The sequence below is a fragment of the Sinocyclocheilus grahami genome, unplaced genomic scaffold (assembly GCF_001515645.1).
Source record: "Sinocyclocheilus grahami isolate Dianchi unplaced genomic scaffold, SAMN03320097.WGS_v1.1 scaffold252.1, whole genome shotgun sequence".
NCBI classification, from domain to species: domain Eukaryota; kingdom Metazoa; phylum Chordata; class Actinopteri; order Cypriniformes; family Cyprinidae; genus Sinocyclocheilus; species Sinocyclocheilus grahami.
Genome location: NW_015505431.1, coordinates 948,160 through 958,834, shown reverse-complemented (window position 1 = coordinate 958,834; position 10,675 = coordinate 948,160). Strand labels below are relative to the sequence as shown.

General features: G+C 41.4%; 2 protein-coding genes across 2 annotated transcripts in view; both read right to left on the bottom strand.

Annotated features, from left to right (window-relative positions):
• Positions 1–2,319, bottom strand: part of LOC107598538 (exportin-1-like) — a 13,830-nt gene extending 11,511 nt beyond the window's left edge. Inside the window, exons 1-5 of the mRNA XM_016289910.1 lie at positions 1,732–2,319; positions 1,061–1,190; positions 878–979; positions 688–760; positions 464–525 (exon numbers count right to left, since the gene is read on the bottom strand). Coding sequence (XP_016145396.1) covers positions 464–525; positions 688–760; positions 878–979; positions 1,061–1,186 — 363 coding nt within the window. The 5' untranslated portion in view covers positions 1,187–1,190; positions 1,732–2,319. The remainder of the gene's footprint in view (positions 1–463; positions 526–687; positions 761–877; positions 980–1,060; positions 1,191–1,731) is intronic.
• An 870-nt stretch (positions 2,320–3,189) lies between these two features.
• On the bottom strand, positions 3,190–10,382 carry LOC107598510 (FAM161 centrosomal protein A). Its single transcript, XM_016289881.1, has 7 exons — positions 10,153–10,382; positions 9,065–9,327; positions 7,225–8,472; positions 5,853–6,020; positions 5,396–5,495; positions 5,053–5,210; positions 3,190–3,666 (listed from the first exon to the last, which is right to left on the bottom strand). The coding sequence occupies exons 1-7, from the start codon at positions 10,294–10,296 to the stop codon at positions 3,321–3,323; spliced, it is 2,427 nt and encodes an 808-aa protein (XP_016145367.1). The 5' UTR covers positions 10,297–10,382; the 3' UTR covers positions 3,190–3,320.
• Positions 10,383–10,675: the final 293 nt, after the last annotated feature.

Below are 10,675 nucleotides of genomic sequence, written 5' to 3'. Positions count from 1 at the left end.
TTGTCTGGCAGTGGCAGCAGATATGCGATCAAATTTATAATTTGAAGCTGTATTACATCGATTCTGGCACCCAACATCACAACCAGATGATATTTTAAGCTCCTTATGTAGCTGAATCTGCACTGGTTTGAATGGGCTGTCTCCAGCTAGCGCTGTGACGTCGCTGACCCTAGTTAGCTGTGGTTGGCCTGGCCGTGCGTCACTCAGAAAACATCAGGCCAATCAGAAGAGAGGCTAAATCGGCTAAATCAGACCAAAATCGACCTGTTCTCAGCAGAGCTCCTGAGGAGCTGTAAAAATATATTGAGATGCTTTTTGGTACTTACACCGCAAATATATATTCTTATGGACATCAAAACCTAAAAAAAAAACCTCCAGAAAGGTGTACAATATGGGACCTTTAAGTCATTTAAATGGTACAAATTGTAGAAATAATACTAAACATTGGAAGCGTTTTTGTTACCTCTACGCTGTTGGAATCAGAGGAAGTCTTGATAATCAGCCCAACGACATACTTTTTAATTCCTGTGGACAGAGACAGATGTCTGTTATTTGTGCATTTCTTAAGAGTCATCAGGATTTCACATGACAGCAGTGTTATATAATGTGGAGGTGTACAATAAATCCTCTATAAAGACCAAGGTCAGTGTGCGCGAATGTTCAGACTGAAGTCGTACAGTCCCTCACCATCACACTGGTTTCGAGGAAGAATCTTCCAGCGTGTTTTGATCACGGTCTCCAGTATCTGAAGAGCATAGTACTGCAAAAGAGTAACCATCAGTTTAGTGTGGCAGAATAAATGCTCACGGGTGGCATTTAGTTGCAGGACTCTATACACTGGCTAAATGCAGAAATAAACACATTAATGTTAACATACTTTTGTCTTCATGTTCTGCGAGAACTCCAGTATGGTGTCCACTCTGGTCCAGGCATCTGGGTGGTCCTTCAGGTTGGTGAGAACTTCTTGTGCCAGTCTTTGCTATAAAATAATCACAGCGAAAACCACTTTTGATGCACTGTACGCTCAGAATAGTCTTGGATTTCTCAAATCGACTCGTACCTGAGATCCCACATCATAGTACATGGAGTTGACCACGTTGTCCAGCAGGTTGATGTCTAGCTTTTGACTGAAGTCCAGCAACTGCCGTGCTGTGTGATCCGCCAACATGGTCATGTCTGCCGGCATAGAGCTGTAAGACAAGACGGACAACATCTTTTAGGTATCAAACATCAATAGCGACACTAATGTGACCACTCATCCTAACGGTTTACTAGTTGTTTAACCAGAATTATCTCTGATGCTAAAAGTCAGATACCAAAGCAATGGCTCAAAACACATTACTTAAGCATGCAGCTACAACCTATAATGACAGTTTTGCTGAGTTCGCCGTTACAATAGCTAGTATTACTAGTTAAACGCTTCTAAAAAAAAAGTGCTAACATGGCAGTTCAACACAAATTAAATGCGTGTTCCTTCTACAGCTAGAAAAACACAGCGAGTCAACAGATCATGTACACTGATCAAACTTTTTAGAAAGCAGCCCACATGAATTCTAGTTGAGCGCCTTGCAGTTACGGGCAGCGGAGAGGAACAAAACGCGTTTTCGTTTCTGGTCAACACTAGCAGTGTGTCAGCAAACTAGCACTTCATTCAACTCACTAATCGTAGTAGATACTATTTATAACAGATAACCGTTTCACCAAATACCTCAAGAACAACCTTTAACTTACCTGTTTTAACCAAAACTCCTTCTCGTTGAAAAAAAACAACAACAATGCTAACGTGGTTTGGGAATTAGCAACTAGTTTAGTGTCCTGGAAACGTGCGTCGCGTCAAAACAAGATCAAGATGTCAGGTAAAAAAAGCGCCTAACGTATTTATCTCATTTTACACGGATAGCGTGTATTAAAAATGCAATCTGAGCATCTAGCAAGTTCACTTCAAATGCTAACTAGCTGGTTAGCTCTCTGTATAGCCAAACACTCTATAGTGCGAAACATACGGTACATGAAACCCCCCCCAAAACATACGATTTCGGTGTTATTTTTAATTATTGTCTTCAGTAATTGAGTCCAGGTCCTCTTTCAGTCAGCAGCTCGTGTTAGTTCATCTGTCTCGCTGTATGACGGTTTACAGCTCGCTTTAACTACTCATTCCGCTTTATAACAACAGCATCCAACCAATCGTTAGTTTATTCTTTTGTCTATTGCAGAAAAGCCGCTGTTTTGAAAGCAGATATCTGCGAGAGACTGTGACCCAGCTCCTCTCTAGTCTCATGCATCACACGCAAGACCGGTTGAAACCGGTTCAGACTGGCATATTCCATCTCGGTTTAGTTTTCACGCCGTAGCGCCGCGTAAAATTCGGACTGCGGCCACGCCCTCCGCTGCAGCTGATTGGTCGGAGAGAGCGACGCGGAAGCCTTGCGCGCATGTGATTGGGTAGAGGTGCCGTCAGTCAGGATTGACCCCTCCCTGCGCGTCTTTTGCCCTTGGTCTCATGTATGAGGCGGGTTTTGCATCGCCGCGTGAGCGTGTTGTGGGCTGGACCGCGTGGAGTATGGAAAATTACTGAGATGTTGCCTGTGATGTTCAAACAGTAACTGACCGTGATGTGTATTTTTAGGCTGTGGCTCATGTGTAAAATGATTTATATGCTCGTATTTATATTCACCAAATATGAAAAGAAGTGAAAATTGCAATAATAAAGTTTATTTTCACATATTAAGTTATTTTTTTCTTTCATTGCATATACAAACACTCATTTAATTTGTAACATATTTTATAATATTGCGTTTTTGGCCCTTTGTTAAATATATATGATAGTGGACAGGCATTTATTTCCACACACACATATATATATACACTACATTACTGTATATCGAGTAAATGCCGTGCGTCCAGGTCACATTCTGCCTCAAATTAAAAATAAAAAAAGGACATTATACCTTGCATAAAGAAATCTTTAAGCTTTTTATAATCAGTTGCATTGCAGCATTATTATTATTATTGATAATCAAGCACATTTCCCCTCAAAATTCCCATTACTCTAAGAAAATAATATACTTTATATCATATAAATATACATAAACTGTTTGGTTATCTACATTCTAAAAAATATCTTCTTTTGTTTTCAGCAGTAAATGATGGCAGAATTTTCATTTTTGGGTGAACTATCCCTTTAATAAAGTTTGTGAGATTTTCTCACACATATATCCAACAACAATTTGCTACTGAGGTTTGCTTTGTTTAAAAATAAATTCAATATGTAGAATAAAGCTAATGGCCACTTTTCTGATCTTCCCGTTTTTCTTTGTTACCTAATTAATACTACCTGTTCTGCTTCTGTCGCAATGGTGACTGTTTTTACTTTCACTACCCCTGCTGCTCTGGCTGTGCTTCCTGCTGACGTCATCATCTTTATAACGCTCATCCTGTTCATCATCATCATCATCATCAAAAGCCAGCTTGTCATGATACGAGTGTCCTTCATCGTTGCCCTTTTCCTCGTCAGTGTCATGACATTCACTGTGCCTGTCGTCCTCATCTCTGTCCATGTGTTCTGCCTCCATGTCATGGTCATACTCCTCGTAATCATCTGCATAGTCTTCGAGAAGAGAATCCTGCAGGTCTGGAAGTTCCTCATTATCGTCATTTCTGTTTTTACTACAAAAGAATGAATGAAAACAACTCAAGAGATGCTGCGAAAAATAAATATGGTTTTAAACATGCAAAATTAGCAGTATTTTCCTTTTTGGAAGAAGTGTTTCTTTTAATACACTTTTAAAGGGGTCATATGATGCTGCTAAAAAGAACATTATTTTGTGTATTTGGTGTAATGAAATGTGTTTATGCGGTTTAAGGTTCAAAAAACACATTATTTTCCACATACTGTACATTATTGTTTCTCCTCTATGCCCCGCCTTTCTGAAACGCGTCGATTTTTACAAAGCTCATCGAGAAAAGCGAGGTGTGCTCTGATTGGCCAGCTATCCAGTGCGTTGTGATTGGTTGAATACCTCAAGCGTGTGACGGAAATGTTACGTCCCTCACCATACTGTGATGCCTGCGGCAACCACATGTGACGACACCGATGGACTCCGCTTCGTCCACGGTGAAAGCCGATCCGGCGATCCACCGTGCGAAGTTGTAGTATTTCCTCAGCAACCAGCACGGATCAGCTCCAGGCATGACGAAGCAGATATCGTCCTCTTTTGGAAGACCAAACAAAGTAGATTCGCAAGTGAGGCCTGCAGTTCTTTAGATGTTGTTCTGGGTTCTTCTATGACCTCTTGGATGAATCGTCGTTGTGCTCTTGGAGTAATTTTGGTTGGCTGGCAACTCCTGGGAAGGTTCACCATTGTTCCAAGTTTTCTCAATTTGTGGATAATGGCTCTGACCGTGGTTCACTGGAGTCCCAAAGCCTTAGGAATGGCTTTATAATCCTTTCCAGACTGATACATGTCAACTGTTTTGATTCTCATCTGTTCTTGAATTTTTTTAGATCACGGCATGATGTGTTGCTCTTTAAGCATGCTTCACTTTGTCAGACAGGTTCTATTTAAGTGATTTCTTGATTCAACAGGTCTGGTAGTAATCAGGCCTGGGTGTGGCTAGTGAAATTTAACTCAGCTTTCTATATCTCATATCGTCCTCTTTTGGAAGACCAAACAAAGTAGATTCGCTTTCACAACGAATCACACAGTGCCTTCACGACATGGCGGCGGCGGCAACAACAATACTACAGCGAGAATAAAAGTCACGCCTTCTTTCTTTGCGTGAACATTTGGGCGGCGTTATGCAAATCTTCCCACATAGTGACGTAGACATGTTGGGGGTGTGTTCGAACGAGGCGTTTTAGGTAGGCGTGGTTGACTCTGAACATTTATAAAGAATATCTCTTTGGATTTGAGACTTTAGTCTTTGCAACTTTACAGATCTTCTTTATGCACCAAGAGCTTGTAACACTCCAAAGAGAAAGGAAAAATTGAAATCGCATCATATGACCCCTTTAAAATGTATGACAGAATATAGACCTCCTGGCTCTTCTACCTGTATGTGGGTGGAGTTTGGCTGCCGGAGTGGGCGGGGCTTGGAGTCTGCCTGTGTTTCAAGCCTTTAGGAGCTTTACTGCTGATAAAGAATTCACTCAGACCACATCCATGCAAAGTGGCAGAGTAGAGCTTTTCTGCTGCTCTCTTAGCATTCATCTGAGAAAGAGAGAGCTTTGTATTATCATCACAATGAACATTTCTAGTAGAGATGCATGTCCTCTCTTTTCCTAAAAGGAACCTTTTTGAGTAAAAATAACATTTTCAAAAATAAAAAAAGACCAAAATAAATTACAAATTTAAAAAATGATAAAATAAAATAAAATAAAATAAAAAAAACTCACCTGTGCTACCTGTTCCAGTAAAAGAGGTCTTCCCTTCACTCTTTCCTGGATTTCTCTCATCTCCTCCCAGTACTCTCTTTGTCTCTGAAGATCTTGTTTCCTGTTCCCATGTGCACATGTATATGAGTATTTATCATAATAGTGATAATATATATATATATATATATATACACACAGTATATATAGATAGATATTTTATGCAAGCAATCTGCATTTGAATAAGAAAATATCTCCAATGTTTCAAAAACTCTTGCACTAACATCAAAAACTCATCCCCACAGAACCTTTCTGTGATTTTTTTTTTCTTAGCATGAAGGATATTTTAATAATCTAAGAACCTTTTTGTGGAATGGTAAGGTTCTTCACTGAACCGTCAATTCCAATAAAGAACCTGTACTTTTAAAAGTGTTGTTTGAGGTAAACGAAGAGCAGCTTATGGAAAGCTTCATTGTTTTACCTGAACTCTTTTAGTTTGGACGGGCATGTCTGGGCCAGGGTCACGTGCGGGTCGTTCGCCTGGGCTCGCTTTGTGATCACTTTTTGTAGTCTCTTCTCTCTCTGTTTTTGCTTCTCCTTCCATTTCTCCTCCTCCTCTTCTTCCCGCTTTCTCTGCTCAAGAACTTTTCTACCCGTAGGGGTAAAGAGCTGTCAGAACTGAACTTTATGAAGGAGGGACTCCTCTAATGGGATGATGCTACGGTAGGCCAGCAGGGACAGGGTTCGGGATCAATGGACAGGTGCTGCCTTCAAGTCATGTCACAATGATCACATTTCTTAATATACACACACGTCAGTGCCACCAAAATATCATATTTCTAGTGGGAAACTCATTCATTTTTTGAGTGCCAAATTTTCAAGTTGGGTGTCAATTAAAGTGTAAGAGCAAATTGATGTAGGTCATAATTAAGTTTTTATTGCAAATGTGGAACTTTACAGTTTAGTTTGTATACATTTTGGGGATTTTTGATGAACAGCACTAAAGCTTGCTAGAAATTACTATGCATTTATCTGGATTGTGAAGTGATAGGCTTTGCACGTAAAAACCCACTCCCTCTGTATTTTCCATCATATCATTTGCTCTTCATGTTGGCTGAACTCAGAATAGCATACTAAACTTACCTATTTGTTATTTTGTTAAATCAAGTTTGAGCTAAACTCTGCAGGACACTGGTCCTCAAGGACCCGAACTAGACACTCCTGCCCTATAGAGAAAATGAATGGTATTTTTACTTCCGGATCCTAAATGTTGCACACTTTAGTAAGAGTAGTAAGCTACACTCTTAAAAATTAAGATTCTTTATTGCCATTGTTGGTTCGATTAAGAATCCATGGAACCTTTCCATTACACAAAATGGTTCTTTAAAGTGGGGGGAAAAGTTTTATTTTTTAGATATTTAAAATGTTCATCATGCTAAGAAAAAATAGTTATTTTACCAAAAACCCCCTTTTGGAAACTATATAAGAGTGTAGTATACTATTTTTAATTCAGCCTTTGTGTTAGAGCTAAAAACATTCTTTGTCAGGAAGTGAATAGGAGAAATAAATATGAATTTACTTAACACTTCCATTTCATTTTGACTGAAACATCTTGAATTCATTTCTGAACTCGTAAGTATGAACCACCCACGAGGACTTGAAGGCAGCAAGAGGATTGAGGAGCATCGGCAACATTCCCAGTGAGGTTTTCTACAGTTGATGGAGTTATTAATGGGAGACACACTGGCAGGGAAAGTCACATTCCTGCTTAGCAAAAAGCTGGAGACACAGGACTTCACTTGGAAAGTTCTAGAAGGGTGAGGGTTTAAACCAGGGCTGGGCATCACAGTTACCTCACAGCTTCTTGCCGTTTCTTGGCTCCATCTGTGATTTTAGCAGACAAGCATTCCTGGCTTCCAGACAGGGAGGAGCAAAGGGATGACGAGGGCGTTCTGGGCGAGAGAGCAGGTGGGGTCATGAACGGCCAGCGGGACGGTTTTGGGCTCTTTATCTCTGCCTCGATATCCACCATGATGCGTTCTTTGTGCGAGGCGATATTAGCCGTGCGCAGCTGGAAGGGTTCACACGCTGTCACGGGCTGCACTTCTTTAAACTTCGCCAGCTGCTTCCGAAACCTCCTGTAGCTGCCGTCGAAGTCTGGAACTTTGGCGTTGATTTTGGGTCTGTGTGTTTGCTCTTCGTCCTGGGCGGCTTTGTGCACCTGTTTCTCACTAAGCTGCCGCGCAAGCATGCTTGGAGGCATAGACGCGCCGTGAAGCAACTCTCTCGCCCGCATCTGCATCTTGATGGCCCTGTAGAGCTCCTCCTCCTTCTGCTGCTCGCCCGACGCGGCCTCCTTCACTGTCCGTGGCACGGGTTTGGCCTTGAAGGGGCATTTCCTTCTCTCCTCTTCCTCTTGGTTGTGTTTGAGCATTTGCTCGAGGAGCTTGGCCTCCTTCTGCTCTTTCTTCAGCCGTTCGCGCTCCAGGAAGCTGAAGGGTCTTTGCGAGGTGTGGAGACGCTGCTGTTCCAAGTCACGATGAAGCCGCCGGCGCTCCTCGTCACGCTCCTGCAGCTCCTCGTACAGCGGGAGGCGCACATGCGCAGGTGCCGGACTGGCGTGGAACTTCCTCTGGCACTCGGTGAGCTCCTCCACCTGGCGCCGGAGATCCGCGTTCTCTTGTTCCATCTCTGAACGTGATTTTATGCCCTTCTTGCGGCGTTCTGCCTCACGAAGGGTCATCTGGAAAGGCTTGGGGACTGTTACTCTCGGATGCCAACCCTCGTCTACCATTTGCTTGTGTTTTTTTAGCCGTTGACCCTTGAGTTTGCTAGCAGCCTGGCAGTCAGCAGGCAAGCTCTGCAGTGAGGATGAAAAGGGGTGCCATTGAGGTGAAGAAAGCTTATGCACGCTGAAGTCCTGCCACATGTTCTTGATGTGCTCTTTGGGCGAGATTTGAAGGCCTTTCTCGGTGTTGCCATTGTCAGCATTGCACTCTTCATCAGACAGGTCAGAAAGATCTGAAGCCTGCCGCAGCTCCAGAGCAGACCGGGCTTTTTTCAGATTGCTGGTTATCACTGGACTCCTTCCTTGTGGGGAACTATTTAACAAAAAATATTGATCTTTTCATTTCCATTTCAGGAATTTTCTGCACTATACACTTGTTCACATGTTTGGGGTCACTAGGATTTTTATTTTTAAAAATTAATACTTTTATTCTGCAAGGATGCATTACATTGATCAAAAGTGACAGTAAAGAAATTTATAATGTTACAAATATTTCTATTTTAAACAAATGCTGTTCTTTTTGAACATTCTATTCAAAGAACCCTGAAAGAAATGTATCACAGTTTCCACAAAAAATATGAAGTAGCACAACCCTGATGATAATGATCAGAAATGTTTCTTGAGCAGCAAATCAGCATATTAGAATGATTTCTGAAGGATCACATGATACCGAAAAAACTGTAGTAATGATGCTCAAAATTCAGCTTTGCCATCAAAGGAATAAATTGCATTTTGAAAGAAAACAGTCATTTTGAATTGTAATAATATTTCACAATATTACTGTACTGTTTTGATAAGAGAATAATAAGAGACACATTTCTCGAACTTTTGAACAGTAGTGCATACCTAGAAAGCAAAAAAAAGTTTGTGTTTTGAAAAATAAATATTTGTATGTATAAACTCACAGATTGGTCCGATCACTGTTGTCCGCCGCTCTCACCCCCTTGAGGTCCAGTTTCTTGCGGTACATGAGTTCGAGTTCGGCCATCGTTTGGAGATGAGCCTTCTTCAGCCGCTCTAGCTTACGGTAGTACTCTTGGTTTGAGAAGTAGAACTCCCTGAGATCGATGTGATCGCCCGTCACGCGGTAGTCTTTGATCAGCAGTGCATTGCTGTCTTTAGCAGGAGGGTCATCAGTCACCAGCTCAGATCCAGAGTCGTACTCAATCTAAGAAGATACACACAATGAAAACAATGATACTTTCACTGTAATCCATATCATAGGTTAAAATACTTAATCAGTACAATTCCTTAAGATTCTGATGCTTTGATTGACCAAAAAACACTGTTTATGTGGTGAAATCAAGGACTGTTGGTTAAAAGCCCAGTGTTTTGATATGTCACTGTGAAATTTCTGTCTGGAAAAGAGTTTTGTGCGGTCAGCGGTTGTGTGTGTAACACAAGACGAGTCTCTCTGTGTGTAAGCTGTTAATCTGCAGGTCTTTAAGGCCAGATGGCAGATTGTGTTCTTCATTCATACCAGAGATTGTCTCACGTTTCTTTAGTTGCACCGTCGGTACTCAACATGAAACCAACACTATATTACACACGTTTATGCAGGCAAATAAGGATATGTATTGCACGTTTTGCAAATGTATGAATACACTTTTTAGGGTAATTCAGCTATAGCATACCTAAGTCACTGAAAAACATAACCACAGAAGCCTATTGATTTACTTCAAGATTAGGATATAGCATGCTTACTGAACTTTTCATCATGTCAGGCCTCTTCATCATCATTAGTGAGCTGTTTAAGCACCTCTAGTGTATCACACAACTATTGTATTTTTAAATCATGTTTAAGCCCAAACAACGTACATTGTCAGAAAGATATTGACTGAAAACCTCTTAATTAGGGCTTTTTTTCCCTTTGTAATACGCCTGAAGTATCTCCATATGGTATGCAAGAGTGCAACACTATTAGTACTCTTACAAATGACTTTCTCTTGATAGTTTAATCGATAGAAAAAGCAGTTTATTCGCTTTTTGTCACCTCTTTCTCATAGTGCATGTTGTCCGTGAGCGCGGGCAGCGATCGCTCCCTCTCATACTGAGCTAACGGGGCTTTAGTGTGCGGATCCACCGGCGTCTTCAGACAGGACATCACCAGGACATTAGTGCGGTGAGACTTCTTCATATCCGTCTCTGCCTCCAGACTGCTTACAGTCCACTGACTGGCCGCTGTTTGACTGTAACAGGTGCGTGTCTCCTTGACGACCGCGTAGCGTCGGGAAGCCGCAGTGACGCTCAGCCGCGGGAGCGCGCACGTATAAACCCGCCACCAACGGTTTATTTCTGAGGGGTATGTTGGAGTTTTAAATTTATTTACATGAAAAGACGACGGTATTTTTCATGAGTACTGTGCTAATGGATGTCCAAACTAATTACATTAAAAAATAAAATATCTAGCTAGTCTTAAACACTATCCGATGGCCACGCCACAATATATGGAGCACAAAACTAGTCATAAATGTAAATTTTTGGAAATTGAGATTTATACATCATCTGAAAGCTGA